The sequence below is a fragment of the Erythrolamprus reginae genome, chromosome 6 (assembly GCF_031021105.1).
Source record: "Erythrolamprus reginae isolate rEryReg1 chromosome 6, rEryReg1.hap1, whole genome shotgun sequence".
In the NCBI taxonomy this organism is placed as follows: domain Eukaryota; kingdom Metazoa; phylum Chordata; class Lepidosauria; order Squamata; family Dipsadidae; genus Erythrolamprus; species Erythrolamprus reginae.
In genome coordinates, this window is record NC_091955.1 from 60,546,916 (window position 1) to 60,567,409 (window position 20,494).

The following is a 20,494-nucleotide window of genomic DNA, read 5'->3' on the forward strand; positions in this document are numbered from 1 at the left end:
TCATGCTAGCTAAGAAATTGGAATTGAAGTCCACAAACCTTAAACTTGCCAGGTTTGAAGACCCTTGCACTCCTAACCCCTAACTCAGGGGTCTTAAAACTTGACAGATTTAAGACAAGTCTTAAAGACAGACCAATGGGGTTCACAAGCAAGGGACATTAATGCTCACATTCTTTCTAGGGCTGCCTTTTTGACTGCTTAAGAATGAGTTATTATGACTCTAGAACCGGAAAAGCTGATTGCCTACACAATGGAAATGTTGAAAAACAAATTAACTGACTGCAAGAAGTCTCCAGGGCAGGAGGGAGTACTGTAGTCAACACATCAACTCCACACACACACACACACACACACACACACACACACACACACACAAAAATCCCACCTGCTCTGCCTGCAAGAGCTCAGTGCCCTAAAACTACCAAGCGCTTTCAATATTCTGATATTGAACAATTCAGGTTTCAGGTTCTATAAGCAGAGTCAGTTCAAGTTGAAATGGACTTATCAAAAGATGAACAAAACTAACAGTGGAAATATTTAGACTGTTTATACTTCAACAGGTATCAGGATTATTAAAAGACTGGGAATTTCAAAAGTATTGACAAGTGAGATGGCAAAGAGGCTAACAGTTTAACAAAATTGTGATCAGAGCTATAAGCCAAGCAATTTTTTATTCCTTAGGTGCTCCAATAATTACCAATTACAACAGTCTTTCAGACTATTCTCTGCAATAATAGAATGAAAGTAACCTTCACTCTTAAAGGCAAACTAAAATGAGATGGCAGGCTTAAAATGTAAATCGTATGAGACTAACTAGGCGGGAACCAACAGATTTGGCATGCAAAAATCAGGACACTAGCTAGATAGTAGCAAAGAGTTAAAATGTTAATAAATTAGTTCTGCTATCTAGTGATTTTCCAGACTTTAGTAGCTCAGATCAGGTAGCCTTTAGTAACAACTTCTTGAGAGTGAGATGTGAGATCTTCTGCCTAAGATTCAAAGCAAAAAGGAAGTCAACTCTTCTTGATTTAAGATTATCCACAAAAGAGGGTTCTTTTGCAAAAATTAGGAAAACTGGAATTCTTATTCTGTATAACTGGATGGAGAAAGTCTCACATCTGAAACTCTGGAAAACTGGTGTTTATAAGACATTACAGAAAATGCCAAACTAAAAGAATCATTAGTCAAAGTCAGTGTGGATATTTCCAGCAGTGGTATATGCATAAGAGTATGCATAATAGAAAAACATATTAACTGACTGCATGAAGTCTCCAAGGCGGGAGGGAGTACTGTAGTTAACACATCCACTCTTCACTCACTACCACACACACACACACACACACACACACACACACACACACACACACACAAATACCACCTGCTCTGCCTGCAAGAGCTCAGCACCCTAAAACTACCAAACGCTGCTAGTGCCTCCATCTTCAATCGTTTCTTTCGCGTTCATCAAGTTCATCAAGAATCATAACGTACAACGGTACCGTGGAACTGAAGAGGCGGCTTTGCCAGGATCAGGGATAAAGGCAGAGGTGGAGTCATGTGGTCAGAAGTGAAGGCAAAGAACAGTAGGGTGGAAGTAACTGGAAAATGCAAGGTGGGCGGGCCGCCCGAGTTAACCAGCCCTGGCACAGGCAGCAGCAGCTGTGGTGGCTCCAGCGCCTTCCCTTTGAGGAGCAGCAGCACCGGGGATGTCACATCCATGCCCCAGGCCCCCGCTGATGAATCGCGAGGCTGAGGAGGTCGGCAAACAGGCCCTGAAGGGGCAGAGCCGTCTTCTGCACCAGCTTGGGTGAGTGGCTGTGGCAGAGGCCGGGCAGGGGCTTCAGAGCTGCCTGAGCCGGGCCGGCTCTCCGATGCGGAAGACGGCGCCGGTGTGGAAGATGGCTTTGCCCCTTCAGGGCCTGTTTGCCGACCTCCTCAGCCTGAGCCGGGCTGGCTCTCCCCGGCTCAGGCAGCTCCGAAGCCACAGCTGCTGTTGCCTCCACCAGGACTAGTTAACTCGGGTGGCCTGCCTGCCTTGTCCCCTAGAAAGCGATGCTTTGCTGCTGGTGCTATGCCCGGCACCTCGCCCATCCTCGGGGCCAAGTTGCCGGCCTCCCGCTAAGTGCTGCCGGGTGGGCTCGGCAGCATTCAACGTATAAGACGCACCCAATTTTTAAAGCACTTTAAAAAAAAATACGGTACAATCTGTATAGTAGGTCTTCACAAATAACTTACCCTTGGAAGCAGTGTCAAAGTGAAGGAATCCAGTGACAGAACGACTATCATCTTCCATCCCTCCTTCACCATCAGCTAAGAAAATTAAGAATTAAAATTAATGTATAACCCATTCACTTTTACTACAGGATAAATTTAAAGCAATAAAATACAAAATGTCTGAGCACTTTGAAGCAGCTGCACAAACTGAAAGATGCAAACTTTAATACTTGAGGAGAGCTGCTTTGCTTGCGGTAGCATAAGTTTGTTACCCACGGATAATAATATACACTCCACTCAATCCTATTTTACACGGAGAGAAATGAACAATAAAAGCTATGTATTCTGTTAATAGGCAAGAACAATGTGTTATACAGAGACAATATGTCAACTTTGGCTAGCCAATGTCTCCATTATTTAAGCAATGCTTGTTTCCCTCACTTCTAAAATCATAACATTAAGATCTTTATGAAAGAACTAGAAAATGTTATGATAAAAGTTATTAACAACTAGATATGATAGTGACAACGAATTTCCGAAAAGAAAAAAAATGACCTTTAGATATAATAGTCTTGAGCTTTCTATCTATCCTGCCAAATTCCATTTACCTAAATAAGATCTAACTGGGACATCATCAAGAAGGAGCTGCAACAGTCTCTGTGTGTGAGAACGTTGGCGGTTCAGTGAAGTAACTCGCAATTCTATAGATGCAGTTTTCATTAACCATGACATCTGATTCAAGGCAGGAATCTCATGCTCTGAGGAGACAAAAACAGCACAGTAAAATATACACACTGAGAAAACAGAGCCCTCTTATTCCAACATGATTTGAAACTTTTATTTAGAAAAGTTTGAGAACAGTCATATTGCAATACAGTCCAATTAACTGTAAACGTTCCCAAAATGAGATCCCTTAATGGTCATGCTTCCTGACACATTCTTTCTCAACACTGAAAAAAAAAAGAAAGAAGGAAGGAAGGAAGGAAGGAAGGAAGGAAGGATAGAATGAATGAAATCCCACAAAAGAAGGGGAAAGTATTTCTCTTCCTTTCAAGACAAGATTTCTAATATTCTGAAATAAAAACAGTTTTTCTGCAAGACTCAAGTATTTTAAACAACAAATGTTTCAAAGTAATTAGAATAAAGTACATCCAATTAAGGGTGCATTTCAAGTGTTACCTTTGACACAAAAAGGCAAGTGCTGCAATTGAGAGAATAAGAAATCCTGGCTAGTTCTCAAATATCTCATTGTTGGTCCTGATGTGTCTGAGCATGCACATAACTGATAGATCACCTGTTAATCCATAAAAACAAAAAACAAAAAATCCATGTGTGTTTGGGTGTAAACAAAAACATGGACTCCTTTGAAAATTTTACAAAGAATATTAGGTTAAAAACATACAGTCGCTGAATAATGAAATATTACAACTGTCACCAGTGATTTAAATAACTTGCATTTAACACCTCTTTTTAAAAAAAAAACCAGCTTAGGTTGCAATGCTCTAAAATGAAGAATTCAGATACATAATTATCTAAAAGAAAATATCCCTGAATTCAAAGAGGCATCTTTCTCTGTAATCGTATGTAAGCCCATGATATAAATTATTTTAAGAATCAAAAAAGCACAATAAAACTACAAGAAGCTACAAAGAAAACTGAAAGCTGATTGGCTGTAAACACAAAATTTAACCGTGAAATTTACGCAATATTTCTTTCATACCTGATAACACAACTCTGCTAGATGGGGAGATTCCCGAACTGCTGTGGGATCAGACCTCGTTTCAGTACCATTTTCTAATATGTTCAAAATAGCATGGAGGCAAGTGCGAGGGCAACCCAACACACCTTAAAGATTTAAAACACTTGTTTAGATAAACAGGGTATAAGGCATAATAAAACAATTCACACAGGAAAAAAACCACAAATTCCATTCAGTTAGAAATTTTACTGTACTTTTTACTATACTAGCTAGAAAAGAGTTTGTTTTTATAAAAAATTACTTTAATGTTCCCATTTAATGGGACCTGACGGGAACCTGATAGTATCCAAATTTGCAGAGTTTGCAATTAGATGCATTTTCTACAATGCACTTTTTAATATGGAAAACATTTAACATTTATTCTGTGTACCAAAGCAGGTTCTGGAGAAATTGTAGCGGAAATTTTGAGTACAGTGGTACCTCTACCTAAGAACGCCTCTACTTATGAACTTTTCTAGATAAGAACTGGATGTTCAAAATTTTTTTTGTTTCTTCTCAATAAACATTTTCCACTTACAAACCCGGGCCTCCAAAACTATAACCGGAAAAGGCAGGGAGAAGCCTCTGTGGGCCCTCTCTAGGAATCTCCTGGGAGGAAATGGCCTAAAAGGGCGGGGAGAAGCCTCCATAGGGCCTCTCTAGGAATCTCCTGGGAGGAAACAGGGCCTCTACCCTCCCTGTGGTTTTCCCAATCGCATACATTATTTGCTTTTACATTGATTCCTATGGGAAAACTCGCTTATTCTTACAAACTTTTCTACTTAAGAACCTGGTCATGGAACGAATTAAGTTCGTAAATAGAGGTGCCAATCATAGTTCCCTCTAAGCTGAGCAGTGAGCAATCGCTCACTTAAAAATCATCATCAACTCAGAGTTTTCCAAACCTGCCCAGAAGCCGAGAGGGAAAGAGTGAGAGGGAAGGAGAGAGAGGAAGAGAGGAAGAGAGAGAAACAGATAGAAAAAAGAGAGGAAGGAAAAGAGAAAGAAAAAGAATGGGAGTAAGGAAGAGAGAAAGAAAATCAAAATCTAGTTTGAAACTAGCTCAACTATTTAAGTGGCATTTTGATATTGATAGAGTTGCCCTATTATGAGCTCACTGTTATAGACACACAGTACAGTATTTTATTTTGAAATTCTCTGAGGCAAAACAGGGTGGGTTTTTTGTTTGTTTGTTTGTTTATTTATTTATTTATTTATTTAATATTTCTGTGCCGCCCAGTCCCAAAGGGACTGCCGCTCAGACACTATACTTTTCCGCCTACCCCCCCAAAAAATTAGAGGGAACACTGGTGCCAATGCGTTAATATTATGCTATACTGGAAAATTAAAATGAAATAAAATATCTCCATCCAAGTGAGTTTTTCCCAGATGGTAGCTAGTCACTTCCCTCTCTTTCTCTATATCATCAGAGCTCTTTCAGTTGGGTACCTGGATCTTGTAGATTTGTCGTGCTGACAGGTTTCCTGAATTCATAACCAAGAAGATACAGAGCAAGATTGGGTGGCTTGCACTCCAGAGAAGCAATGAGAAGGTTTAGAATATTAATCCTTGTTTCATGGAATATTGGTGCTTGCTTCCTTTCAACTTCAAATTCTTAGAATCAAGCATAAACATTTATATTAAAAGTGGATAATCCAGAAAGCATTCAGTCCATTCATAGGTATTTTCTATTAAATCTAATTTATAACCATCTGAAAATTTCTCAGCTGAACAAAAAAAACACAAGTATGAAAGTTATTGTTAAAAGTATTTCAGAAGGTATCAATTTGTTTTTGAAATAGCTATATAATCATCACTTCACCTATAAATATAGGTTATAGGAAGCAGAGTAATGTGAAATTACTCTTTAAATGTAATTTTTGGCAGCCTTTTGGCAGGCTAACTATCATTGCAAATAAACTCAAATATTTTCATTTTGGAAAATAAAAAATTAAAATAAAATGAACAGCTTTCATACCTTCATCAGGATTAATGATTTCTTCTGCAGTTTCATTGTCCAAACACTCCACAAATCCAGCCATTAGTTTCTGACTGATACTCTAGATTTGTAATTAAAAGTTTTTAAAAGTAAGATAAGAAGATTAATAGATGTTTTACCGATTAACAAAATATATATATACAAACCAAGGATGTAAATAACCATATTCAAAAAATGAGAACTACTGTATGCTTAAATTCAAAGCCTTCACATTACATACATTACAAAAGTTCTGCTACATCATTTCAGATCTGCCACATTTCAGCAGAAACAAAACCTAGAATATTTTAGTTCTTCCAGACTTCATTTGAAATAAACATCAGGAATTCTCCAAATGATTTTATGGGGAGACTAGAGCAAGGCTGGGGTGCTGCCTTCCCTCCTCCTGCTGACTTATGTGCCACACTACAAATCCCCCATCTGTCCATCCCTGTCTTTTTCTCTCACCCTCTGCTTAGCCACTTATGTCCTTATACGGCACCACAAAGGAAGGTTTCAGTCCTAGGCTTTTCCTACTTCCCCCACACCCACCCAAAAACTTTTGCTTGGAATAATCATGATTCAATCTGTATCCAAACAAAATAGAGCCAGCATTATCCACATATAGATCACCTCGAGGTTCGACTACTGCAATGCTCTCTACATGGGGCTACCCTTGAAGAGTGTTCGGAAACTTCAGATCGTCCAAAATGCAGCGGCGCGAGCAGTCTTGGGTCTTCCAAGAAATGCCCATATCTCACCATCACTCCGCAGACTACATTGGCTACCAATTTAGTTTCCGGATACAATTCAAAGTGTTGGTTATGACCTATAAAGCCCTACATGGCATAGGACCAGATTATCTCCGAGACCGCCTTCTGCCGCACGAATCCCAGAGACCGGTGAGGTCCCACAGAGTTGGTCTCCTTAGGGTCCCATCGACAAAACAATGTTGGCTGGCGGGGCTTAGGGGAAGAGCCTTCTCTGTGGAGGGGCGGCCCTCTGGAATCAGCTCCCCACAGAGATTCATACTGCCCCCACCCTCCTTGCCTTCCGTAAAAATTTAAAAACTCGTATTTGCCACCAGGCCTGCGGTTCCTTAGACCTTCCCCCCTGACTGATGAATGCTTAGTTTGACTGCTGAATGAATGATATTGATAGTTTTTAATTAGAATTTTAATTGTTTTTTTAAGATATAATTGGATTGTTATTATTGTTTCCTGTTTTTCTGTACATGCTGTGAGCTCCCCCGAGTCCTCGGAGAGGGGTGGCATATAAATCCAATTAAATAAATAAATAAATAAAAGTTGCAAAACGTGGGGTTTGGTCTGAGAACAGGCTAGCTTAAGCCAGCTGTTCTACTCATTGAATGTTTCAAGCCCTCAATATTTGCACATCTCTATTAATAATTCATTTGCTGAGTTCGGTAACCATTCCCTTTTCTCTTGCTTAAAAAAAATAATTGCAATTACCTGGTCTTGAGTGAAGTCTCCAATCAGTTTGACCTGAATGTTAGAATTGCAAGAAATGCAACAAAGGATCTTGGAACTTTCAAAAGCCAGTTCAGGATTGGTATTACTATGATAAAGGTACCTTTAAAATACAACATTACAGAGAAGTAGTGGTGGCAACCCATATGTTTTATTTATTTATAGAAAGAGTGAAAAGATCAATGTCTATATAAACAGTGTGTTGTCTAGGTATAATTATTTTGAGTAATCATCATCATAACAATAACATTAATAACATTAGTAGTCATCTAATAATAATAATAATAATAATAATAATAATAATAATAATAATAATAAAAAAATAATGTCTCATCATAACATTAATAATAAACATATAGTGACAATATGTTTACTTATCCATACAGAAAACCATCTTTATAAAATTAGTCATTCTCATCTATTTTAAAAAAATCTAACTTCTGTTTCTGCTCGATAACCATTGATAGAACGAATCCCATAGAAACATAGAAACATAGAAGACTGACAGCAGAAAAAGACCCCATGGTCCATCTAGTCTGCCCTTTTACTATTTCCTGTATTTTATCTTACAATGGATATATGTTTATCCCAGGCATGTTTAAATTCGGTTACTGTGGATTTACCAACCACGTCTGCTGGAAGTTTGTTCCAAGGATCTACTACTCTTTCAGTAAAATAATACTTTCTCATGTTGCCTTTGATCTTTCCCCCAACTAACTTCAGATTGTGTTCCCTTGTTCTTGTGTTCACTTTCCTGTTAAAAACACTTCTCTCCTGAACCCTATTTAACCCTTTAACATATTTAAATGTTTCGATCATGTCCTCCCTTTTCCTTCTGTCTTCCAGACTATACAGATTAAGTTCATTAAGTCTTTCCTGATACGTTTTATACTTCAGACCTTCCACCATTCTTGTAGCCCGTCTTTGGACCCGTTCAATTTTGTCAATATCTTTTTGTAGGTGAGGTCTCCAGAACTGAACACAGTACTCCAAATGTGGTCTCACCAGCGCTCTATATAAGGGGATCACAATCTCCCTCTTCCTGCTTGTTATACCTCTAGCTATGCAGCCAAGCATCCTACTTGCCTTTCCTACCGCCCGACCACACTGCTCACCCATTTTGAGACTGTCAGAAATCACTACCCCTAAATCCTTCTCTTCTGAAGTTTTTGCTAATACAGAACTGCCAATGCAATACTCAGATTTAGGATTCCTTTTCCCCAAGTGCATTATTTTACATTTGGAAACATTAAACTGCAGTTTCCATTGCTTTGACCATTTATCTAGTAACGCTAAATCATTTACCATATTACAGACCCCTCCAGGAATATCAACCCTATTGCACACTTTAGAGTCATCGGCAAATAGGCAAACCTTCCCTACCAAACCTTCCCCTATGTCACTCACAAACATATTAAAAAGAATAGGACCCAGAACAGACCCTTGTGGCACACCGCTTGTAACCTGTCTCTGCTCAGAATACTCGCCATTAACAATAACTCTCTGATGTCTATGCTTCAGCCAGCTTGAAATCCACTGAACTATCCAGGGATTAAGAAATATTCAGTGTCTTCCCTGTCTTTAATTTTAAGTGTTAATCTTTCAATTTCTAGACATTCGAGTATTTTTTCAAATCTTTTTTTCTCTTTTGCAGGTATCTCTGTGCTCTTCCAGTGTTGTGCAAATACAATTCTAGCAGCTGTTAACACATGTTCTATTAAATACATATTCCCTTTATTATATATTTCTGGTATGATATTCAACAGAAATACTTCTGGTTTTAAGTCTATGTGTTCCTTTATCATTTTTTCTACCCAAGTATTTTTGTCCAATATTTTTTTTGGCTTAGGCTCATCCCCCACCTGTGGTAATTTATTTATTTATTTATTCGATTTTTATGCCGCCCTTCTCCTTAGACTCAGGGCGGCTTACAACATGTTAGCAATAGCACTTTTTAACAGAGCTAGGCTATTGCCCCCACAATCCGGGTCCTCATTTTACCCACCTCGGAAGGATGGAAGGCTGAGTCAACCTTGAGCCGGTGATGAGATTTGAACCGCTGACCTTCAGATCTATAGTCAGCTTCAGTGGCCTGCAGTACAGCACTCTACCTGCTGTGCCACCCCGGCTCAATATGAGCCCAATGCTTGGTTATATTTCCAACACTCTGTAGACATACCCTTAAACATCTAAGCTAGTCTTGCTGGTGAAAAATGTCATTTATAAAAAAAATTATATGTTTTATTTATATGCAATTGACATTGTTAATTTATCATTCCTCTCTCATAACTTTCCCATTTATCTAATTCTATTGACTAGCCAAAGTTTTTAGCCCACACTATTATTTTTCCTTTACTTGTTCTTCTTCAATTCTAATACTAAAAAGATAGTTGACAATGTTTATTAAATAATTAAATATCATGCTATAAACGTCTAGAAAAAGATTTCATGCTCTGAGTAAAAACACACTATTTCTAAAGGCACAGCAGCCTTTCTAAATTTTTGGGACTTACCTGGCAATATTGACGACATGATCAGCTTTTTTAGTCCGAGGGTTGATTCCTTGCAGCAGCTGTTCCAATGAGGTGACAATGAGAGAGAGATGGCTTTCTCTTAAGAAGTCCATGAAAAGTTTCTCTTTCTGTAAAGTTAGATTGAGCAGCCCAAGACAATACTGTACAGCCTTCTCCAAATGCTTTTTTCCTAAACAAGAAAAAAAATCAAACAAATAGATCACACATTAATGATTTCCCTATAGAAGGAAAATGGGAATAATTCAGTGAGTTTTACATCGTACAGTGATACCTCGTCTTACAAACGCCTCGTCATACAAACTTTTCGAGATACAAACCCAGGGTTTAAGATTTTTTTGCATCTTCTTACAAACTATTTTCACCTTACAAACCCACCACCGCTGCTGGGATGCCCTGGCTCCGGACTTCCGTTGCCAGCGAAGCACCTATTTTTGTGCTGCTGGGATTCCCAAGACTCTCCTCCATGGGAAACCCCACCTCCAGACTTCTGTGTTTTTGTGATGCTGCAGGGGAATCCCAGCAGTGGAATCCCAGCAGTGCAAAAACGGGTGCTTCACTGGCAACGGAAGTCCAGAGCCAGGGCATCCCAGCGAGGGGAGCCTCAATGAAATCACAGCATTGCAAAACCACAGAGGTCTGGAGGTGGGGTTTTGAGGACTTCCATGTTTTTGCGATGCTGCAATTTTGCTGAGGCTCCCCTCGCTGGGAAACCCCACCTCCAGACTTCCGTTGCCAGTGAAGCGCCCATTTTTGCGCTGCTAGGATTCCCCTGCAGCATCACAAAAACACGGAAGTCCGGAGGTGGTGTTTCCCATGGAGTGGAGGGGAGCCTCAGGGGAATCCCAGCAGTGCAAAAACGGGCGCTTCGGCTGGCAAAACGGGTTAATTTTGGGCTTGCACGCATTAATCGCTTTTCCATTGATTCCTATGAGAAACATTGTTTCATCTTACAAACTTTTCACCTTAAGAACCTCGTCCCGGAACCAATTAAGTTTGTAAGACAAGGTATCACTGTACATTGTAAATCCAGATAGTACATTGATGGAGGCAACAGAACAAACAACCCTTCAAGAACTGCCACTTTTAAGTCATCAGGTTTCCCCCTCAATAGCTTATATTAGAGTCATGTAGATATTTTGATATATTAATTAAAAAGAAACTTGCAACTTACCAGGGAAAGGTGCATAGGTATCTAGCTGTTTAACTCCTTCTTCCAACAAGCTAAGACACAATTCCAACATTGGTGATTCATTCAACAGATGATACATCAGGCTGAATCCAGGTGGTTTATAAGCTACTACTTCTTCTCCTAGAAAATGAAAGGTACATTTATATGTTATTTCTGAGATTGCAATTTACCAGAATAAATATAAACCTAATCACTGTCATTTTCTTCTTCCCTTTTTTCCATGTAAACTATTTAAATAAATGCAAAATCCCAATTATCTCTTAACATTTTAATTGCGGAAAATAAATTTTTAACAGTCCTACAGTATTAAAAATGCCACTGCACCTCAACTCTTCTTCGCATTTTTACATGTAAGCATCCACACCATTCCCTACTGTAACACTGTGCATGGAAATCTCATTGAACTATAAATATTCCTGTTTATATTTTGAGAAATACTTAGAATATAATTAGCAGTCACCAACAGATCAGGGGAAAACCCCCCAACTTCCTGGGATTTTGTTGGCTTTCTTCCCAGCAAGAGACAAACACTCAATAAACAGAGATCAGCAAAGAGCATACCTTGCAAGTCCACATATTGGTCCACAAAATCTTCAAGCTGGGGTTCATAGTAACTCAGCAATTTATAAAAGACCTCCAAAACTACTTCAGCTACTTCCCACTGTCAAAAAGCCATGTACAAAATATCATTCGGTTGATTTCTTTAAGAAGATATAGTTGTAAAGTTATATTTTAATCTACTGACTTGGACTTGTTACATTAAATTTTGAGAAAAATCTTTAATTCAACCAACTGCCAATAAGAAACAAGACATGAAACAAGCTCCACTACATACATTGGCCAATACTCACATTCTATAAAAATGAAATCCAGTAACATTGTACATATTAATTTAATAATAATAATTTATTAGATTTGTATGCCTTCAAGTTTATTATTGTGAAAATAAATCCCAATAGCACATATTTTCAGATTAGCTAGTATAGGATTGTATTTAGAGAAAAAAAAGTCTTGTTTGAACTTTCAAATATGATTGAAAAAAGTTTGGATTGGAATTTTAGGTCACAAAGATGTAACAAAAATTACACTGTTTAAATAATATAAACTTCCATAAATATACATGGAGAAGGAGCAATTGCTTCGCTGTACAAGCTAAAAACAAATGGAGATCTGAAACTACAGTTTCCAGTTTAAAGGTTGAAACAGTGTCTTGAATCAGATAAATAAAGTATCTAGAAAGTTTAGCAGTAAATTCGCAGTATTTGCAATAACAACCTTTCAGTCCTACTCGAGATGTTTTTCCATTTGCAGAACATATTCTGAATTCTGACTTTCAGTGCAGGGTCTGAGAAACCACAGATTTTATAACTCTATAATGGCTTTTTTTTTAAAAATGATTCCATTATTGTTTAAATTTGTTGTTTATCATCCACAGCTACATGTTGAGCGAGAGGTCAAACAGCGCAAATCAAATGAATACATGAACGTCCCTTGTAATACCGTGGTAGTTTATTGTTATTACTATTGTCATGGGATTTTTTTCAAATAAGATTACAGAAGTATTACATAATTAAAATAAAGATGTTACAAATTGTTGTGGTTAGCTCTGGCCCAGCTCCTGCCCCAAGGAATGTGCAGGTGGATGTGGGGAAAACATCCACATGCTGCAGGCCTGTTTTGCTCCCGATGGAATCTGCCAACGAAGCCTCCTCTGACCAAGGAAGCGTGAGTAACAGGGAAGAGGGGAGTTTGGCAGACAGCCCAGGAGGAGATCAATAATCTGTATCATCCCTGGATTCTGAACAAGAATTAATGACACATCCACGCATGCGTAGAGTGATGCATAGGAGACAACAACTGAAGGATTATTACAAGAGAAAATGAGGCCACCTGTGGTTGGGTGGGGCTGCTGTAATTAGTGCTACAGATAAAAGTGCAGCCTGGTGTTGTAGCCTCATGGCAATTTATCTGATTCATTGTTTCGTCAAAATCGTGGTTTTTGTGCTGTTCAAGATTGTGTGGGGACTCTCTGGACTTTAGAATTGGACTCAATTTCCCAGTTATTGGGTGAGCAATTGGATTGCATTTAACCTGTGCCTTGTGTGTACCAGAAAGTCCCTTTTACATTTAAAAAGGGAGCTGTTTCTGTTTTTCTGTTTATAAAAACTTTTGGGTTTTCCTTTTATCGTGTGGTGTGTGTCTTCCTGTACTAATTACCCTGTAAATTACAGGCGGTTGAAACACGCCGGCAGAACAGAAATTTGCACAGATTTGTAGTAAAATACATTACAAGAAGTAATGTTTACCTTTTCGGCAGCTCTCCGGTAGGCCCTGGTCCGAAATCGAAGAAATATAGATTCTCTCAGAAAATGAAGGTATGGCTCAAATCCTGGTGGGCGCAGCCCAGCTCCCAGGTTAGTGGGAAATGAACTCTCTACCAGGGTGCTGATGAGGTGGCAGAAGGCACGAGTTAAAGGATATTCCTCACAACGGGATTCTACTTCATTCAATTCAACCTTCCAAAAACAAATGTCAAATTCCAAACATATTACTTTTTAAACACAATGGCAATACACCATCACATTTTCCACTTTTAAATAAGTTTATGCAAATGCTTCTTTCAGTTTTCTCAAGCTCCTTTCATCAAAAAACCCAAACCAATTTACAAATTATGTACAAATGAGGAACATGTAATTATTAAAATGTATATACTTCGACTGAAATGTGAAATAGAAGAACATGGAAAAGAATGTGTGATATAATGGACTAAAATTGCTTATAATATACAAATGGAACAATAATTGAAACCACTGAAATTTATACTACATTAAAATCTTAAAAGAAATACTGTAGAAGGACATACTGTTAGTATATCATTGGAAAAATTGTCTAAAATGTATAAAGGTACTTCAAATTCATGATGGAAATGTAAACAAGAAGGAACATTTTATCATGCTTGGTAGATACATAAAAATGTATACAATTTTTGATTCAAATATATGCACGGAGAGGATTTTGAAGATTAATATACAATTGAAATCATAGGCCTTTCTTCCAGAACTGGTGGACAAAGAATTGGAAAAAAATCATGGAAATTTGTACAGTATATAATAATTGTGGCAAGATTATTGTAGACACAAAAATGGGAAGTCAGCAAACGCTATAATGAAGGAATAGTTGGTGAAGATGATGGAAGTCACTGAATATGACTAAGTTGACTTCTTTCATTAGAGAAAAAGCAACATTTCTGTTTATTTCTGACAAAACCTCTGTGGACTTTTTGAGGAAAACAAACAAAATGAACTTGATTTATGGTTTTGATGATTAAATAGGATAGATTATAGCAATAAGAGAAACATGTTGCAATTTTAAACAGGTAATTTATATTTTTATTTATAACTGTTGTAAAGAACATAAGAAGCTACTCCTCTATCTTTTTTCAATTTTTATTTTACTTTCTTTCCTTTCTTGCACTTTTAATTTTCTCTTAGAATTTTTTCTTTTACTTTATATTAGTTTTTATTAATTTTATCTTCATTTTTTAAACATAATAAAATAAGAGAGACAGAGAGAGAGAATGGGTTATAAAGAACGGAATTCAATACTTCAGAACCTTTTTCCTTAGTAAAACTTGTTAAATTGCCTTTAGGGAATTACCTGGAAAAAATGGGGTAGGAGGAAGTAGATAAATTTTAGAAAGCTTTGAACTGTTCTATTCTGCTTTAATATCCAAGACTCCAAACCATCTTAAACAATTCCAAGTTAAATCAAAATATAATTTTCATAATAATCTAGTAGGCGGCAATATAAAATTTCCAAATAAATAAATAAAAATAATAATTACAAAAGGATCTAGCTGCAATTTGAGAATCACTATTTTTACACTTGCAAGTTTATCCCAATGTATCCAGAAAATAAGTCCCATTGGGATTTGGGCAGCATAGAAGTCGAATAAAATAATATAAAATAAAAATAAGGAAGATTTAAATCTGTGCAGATCAGATTATTGATCCTATTTTTTAAACTGGATTGAGGCTCTCTCTAGCTAATAATATAATGGATTTTTGATAGATTTATGTTGTTTTCTTTCTTGTGATTTTGTTTAAAAAAGCAGTATATTTTCAATTGTCAGTCACAAGCAACCAGATGAAAATGTGAAAAGTTTAAGCCCACTACTTTATTCCTATTACACAGGAATTGCCACAGATTGGCCTGGGAACAGGTAAGATTCTATAAGCTCAAAGAACCAGTGTGTGTGTATGTGTGTTTCTCAGTGTCAGTCCTGCCCTCTTGCAACTTACTATGTAAGAATTTAAGGCTAAATTAAATTCCCTTGCCTAGGTAGATATTTCCCAACATCAAGATACTGAAAGATAACAACTGTCTCATGTTACATAATCAAATATTCATCAAAACTAGAATGATTAAGTACAGATAATTTACCTCGATACCAATGGCTTGCCTTTGGCCTGGAGTTCTTACAGTCTGCAATATCTTCCAAAATTAACGGGAAAGAAATGAAATTTTGTCACTATTAGCAAAATAATATAACATTAAAAGAACAAATTATGGTTGATTGTACAGATCAGTGTACAATCACATCAGTGACAGATCCTGCTCCAAAATTAAAATACTTGAACTCTTCTTTTCATACTTTTTTTGTGTTTACAAAGTATATATTTTGTTGACAGAATTTTGAGTTTAAAGAGTTTCCCACTAAACACGTAAAAATCCTTTTTATGTCTTATATAAAAATAATTTATTTAATCTTTTTATAATCTACTTCCCATACACTAGCAGGAATTTGTAATATAAAGAAAAATAACATGCTAAAGTTAGACCTCACCTACAAAAAGATATTGACAAAAATGAATGGGTCCAAAGACGGGCTACAAGAATGGTGGAAGGTCTTAAGCATAAAACGTATCAGGAAAGACTTAATGAACTCAATCTGTATAGTCTGGAGGACAGAAGGAAAAGGGGGGACATGATCGAAACATTTAAATATGTCAAAAGGTTAAATAATGTTCAGGAGGGAAGTGTTTTTAATAGGAAAGTGAACACAAGAACAAGGGGACACAATCTGAAGTTAGTTGGGGGAAAGATCAAAAGCAACGTGAGAAAATATTATTTTACTGAAAGAGTAGTAGATCCTTGGAACAAACTTCCAGCAGACGTGGTTGGTAAATCCACAGTAACTGAATTTAAACATGCCTGGGATAAACATATATCCATCCTAAGATAAAATACACAAAATAGTATAAGGGCAGACTAGATGGATCATGAGGTCTTTTTCTGCCGTCAGTCTTCTATGTTTCTCAAGTTGGGAAGGCATTCAGGAACTCAATTTTGCTCAATACATTTTCTTATTCTGTAGGCCAATTTTCCACATCAGAAAACATAAATTAAGTTGGACAAAGTACAGAGGAATGATAAATTTCCCCTTACAAGATACCTGTGTGTATTCCAATGACTGCCATAGTGAAGCAGCAATTTCTGGAGATTTCCCAAAGGCTGAGAGAGTTTCTAATAATTCTGCTTTCAAAATTGGATGTATACTGCATTGCAGAAGTCCCAGAATAATAACTACTGGGGTCCACTGAGGATGTTCACAGAGAGCCAATCGTGCATTTTCACTCTGAAAAATTAAAAAAAAAAAAACCTATCACTTAAGTTTAATGATGTACATAAGATTAAGCCTTGTCAGCTAAAGTATCCATTATACCAAAAATCAATACAGTGATACCTCGTCTTACAAACGCCTCATCATACAAACTTTTCGAGATACAAACCCGAGGTTTAAGATTTTTTTGCCTCTTCTTACAAACTATTTTCACCTTACAAACCCACCGCCGCCGCTGGGATGCCCCGCCTCCGGACTTCCGTTGCCAGTGAAGCACCCGTTTTTGCGCTACTGGGATTCCCCTGAGGCACCCCTCCATGGGAAACCCCACCTCCGGACTTCTGTGTTTTTGTGATGCTGCAGGGCAATCCCAGCAGCACAAAAAACGGGTGCTTCGCTGACAGCGGAAGTCCGGAGGGGCAACGGGCGCTTTGGCAACGGGCGCTTCGCTGGCAACAGAGTCCCCAGTGAGGGGAGCCTCAGTGAAATCGCAGCATCGCAAAAACACAGAGGTCCGGAGATGGGAGGGGAGCCTCAGGGGAATCCCAGCAGCGCAAAAATGGGCGCTTCGGCTGGCAAAAGGGGTGAATTTTGGGCTTGCACGCATTAATCGCTTTTCCATTGATTCCTATGGGAAACATTGTTTCGTCTTACAAACTTTTCACCTTAAGAATCTCGTCCCGGAACCAATTAAGTTTGTAAGACAAGGTGTCACTGTATTTGGAATTGTAACATTATTTTTCTCCCGCCAATTTACCTTCAGTTAAACTAGATCAATGGCCACCTCTTAGCTCCTTTTGCATTTACTCCCGGGGTCAAATATGTCAGTGACTATTGAATAAAATTGCAAATGAATTTCCTCACACGTCAAGTAACTACCTACCCATTTCACAATAGTCTTAGTAAGCTGCAGAAAGGCAATTAATCCATCCTGTTCTTTCTGAGTGATGCCTCTGAGAGGAAGATGACGATATTGAATGCTCTCTGCGTTTGGCAAATCTTTACGTAAATGTTCATGGTACAGCATCAAGGAGTGGAAGAAGTGCTCCCAAGAGACAGGACTTCCACCTGCTCCTTGGATGTTTTCAGCTGAATGAAAAAAAAATCTATAATGTAGATTATATTAAATAAATTTCAGGTGAAAAAAACCCATTTCCCTAAACTCAATCTCATTGAGTGTCTAAAATAATTGAGACCAAGGCTAAGACCATTCTAAGGAAGGACTATATATTAAACCTCCCCAAATAACTAGGAGATTGCTTCCTTGTTTGATTATTTTTCTTAATAAAAACCCTTACTTCCTTTATCACCTCCTGCTTTAGGGCCTTTACTGTTTATGTTTATTTTTCATTCATTTATTTATTTGTTGGATTTATGGGCCGCCCAACTCCTGCCGGACTCTTATTCTATTGTTAGTTACTACTCATTGCTATGATGCGGCCAATATACATGTAAGCTTATTTTCAAAGAGGAACACAAAGATTGCAAACCAGAATGGCAGAATTTATTCATATTTACTTCTATTTCTTAAGGTACTACAAATGGAAAGAGATTTATTTCTCCTTGTTCCCATCTCAGATTACCAGATTAGCTGAGCAAATGTCCTCTTACATTTATTATCAGTTATTAGTGATTCCCCCTGTCCAAGATCTGTTGTCCACTCTACGGTAGCTCCCTGGAAAACTGATTTGTCCTCAGTAGCACCCTACGCTTGCTTAATAAACAGCCACCAATCACCTAAAATTGAAAACCAGCAGGTATTCAAAGATTATCTTTTTGCTCAAGAGAGCTGAGTCTATAGTATCTCAAAACAAACAGCAGTTATCATTCTTCTCTACTCCACTACAAGCTCCTTTAAAATCTCCTCATTCACTGATTATATGAACAAAATTAGCAAATGTATAATTAAAAGTGAGCTAATGATCCCGTTTTGGATCTTATATGCAAAAAGTCAGAAATCAAAGAGAAAAAATGTTTGATTTAACATATAAGTTTAAAAAATCAAGCTTTTTATGAAGCATCGATCATTCAGGGATTATACTAGAAACAACGATTTCCTAGTGATGATTTCCCCATTAAAATGTGAGTTACTAAAGAAAATAATGCATGTAAAGATCAAGGAGAGTATACACACCTTTAAACTTTTATCTATTCGGTTCTTTTATTTGAGCAACATGTTCTATAAAACACTAATAAAAATGCATGGACTTTTCACCTAATTAACAAGCTTTATTAGATATGATAAACATATAGTCTGGAGGACAGAAGGAAAAGGGGGGACATGATTGAAACATTTAAATATGTTAAAGGGTTAAATAAGGTCCAGGAGGGAAGTGTTTTTAATAGGAAAGTGAACACAAGAACAAGGGGACACAATCTGAAGTTAGATGGGAGAAAGATCAAAAGCAACGTGAGAAAACATTATTTTGCCTCATCTTAGATCTTTCTTGCCACACTTGTTAAATGAATCATTGCAGTTGTTAAATTAGTAACCTGCTTGTTAAGTAAATTTGGTTTTGTCATTGATTTTGCTTGTCAGAAAATCGTAGAAAGAGATCACAAGGGACACAGCAACCGTCATAAATATGAACGAGTTACCAAAGATATGGATTTTGATCACATGATCTTGGGCATGGCCTCCGCATAGAAAGAGAGAGAAAGAGAGAACACGAGAGAGAGAGAGCAACAGACAGAGCAAGATAGAGAGAAAATGAGAAAGAGAGAGAGAAAGAGGGGGAGAAAGAGAGATAGCAAAAGAGAGAGAGAACAAGAGAGAAAGTGTGTGTGAGAGAGAGAAAGCAAGAAAAAGAAAACAAGAGAAAGAGAGAGAGAAAGCGAGAGAGAGGGAGAAAAAACAAGAGAGAGAGAAAGAGAGAGGGAGACAGAAAGTGAGAAAAAGAGAGAGAGAGCAAGAGGAGAGAGAAAGAAAGAAAGCAAGAGAGAGAGAGAGAAGATAGGAAGGAAGAGAGAGTGAGAGAGAGCAAGAAAGAAAGTGTGAGAGGAAAGAGGAAGGATGAGAGTGAGAGAGAGGAAGAAAGCAAGAGAGAGAGAGAAGAGTGGAAGGAAGAGAGAGAAATGATAGAAAAAAGGGGAGAAAAAAAGAGAAATGAAAAAATGATTGAGGCAGAGAATGACAGGAAAGAGAGATAAACAGAGAGAGAAGTGACTCTTGATTTAAAGCATATGGTAAAAGCACTTAAATAATAACAGAGAGGAAAAACCCAGCCCTCACCTGTTTTTATTAATAGTTGTTTTTGATTTTGCTGGTTGTTTTAGTTTTAATAGTAATAGATTTTGGTTTTGTTTTATTATTAATTTCTTTTAATAAAAAAGAAGGGATTTATTTATTTATTTATTTATTCATACATACATACATACATACATACATACATACATACATACATACATACTTCTATGCCGCCCAGTCCCAAGGGGACTGCCGCTCCGACACTATACTTTTCCACCCACCCCGAAAAAAAATTAGAGGGAACATTGATTGTGCTGGTATATTTCTTACCGTGAGTACTGCCATTACCCTTTAGCAAAGTAAAGCAATAATGAGAACACTGGGGTCCATTGGCCAATCCCTGGAGCATTTTCAGATAAGGAATATAAATTGTGGAAGGAAGCAGGTCTCCCATTTGTCTCACAAATTTTGATAAAACAACCTGCAATATAAACAAAGATTCATCTAAGTAGGAATACCTACCCAAACAAAACTTTTTTCTCCC

At 37.5% G+C, this 20,494-nt stretch overlaps 1 protein-coding gene across 1 annotated transcript in view; it reads right to left on the reverse strand.

Annotated features, from left to right (window-relative positions):
* Window positions 1–20,494, reverse strand: part of NUP205 (nucleoporin 205) — a 66,115-nt gene that overhangs the window by 19,315 nt on the left and 26,306 nt on the right. The window contains exons 11-25 of the mRNA XM_070755924.1: window positions 20,281–20,431; window positions 17,647–17,852; window positions 16,596–16,778; window positions 15,584–15,634; window positions 13,447–13,656; window positions 11,702–11,801; window positions 11,123–11,260; window positions 9,931–10,120; window positions 7,400–7,520; window positions 5,928–6,009; window positions 5,399–5,563; window positions 3,932–4,056; window positions 3,391–3,505; window positions 2,820–2,969; window positions 2,233–2,307 (exon numbers count right to left, since the gene is read on the reverse strand). Of these exons, the coding sequence (XP_070612025.1) occupies window positions 2,233–2,307; window positions 2,820–2,969; window positions 3,391–3,505; window positions 3,932–4,056; window positions 5,399–5,563; window positions 5,928–6,009; window positions 7,400–7,520; window positions 9,931–10,120; window positions 11,123–11,260; window positions 11,702–11,801; window positions 13,447–13,656; window positions 15,584–15,634; window positions 16,596–16,778; window positions 17,647–17,852; window positions 20,281–20,431 (2,062 nt within the window). The remainder of the gene's footprint in view (window positions 1–2,232; window positions 2,308–2,819; window positions 2,970–3,390; window positions 3,506–3,931; window positions 4,057–5,398; window positions 5,564–5,927; window positions 6,010–7,399; window positions 7,521–9,930; window positions 10,121–11,122; window positions 11,261–11,701; window positions 11,802–13,446; window positions 13,657–15,583; window positions 15,635–16,595; window positions 16,779–17,646; window positions 17,853–20,280; window positions 20,432–20,494) is intronic.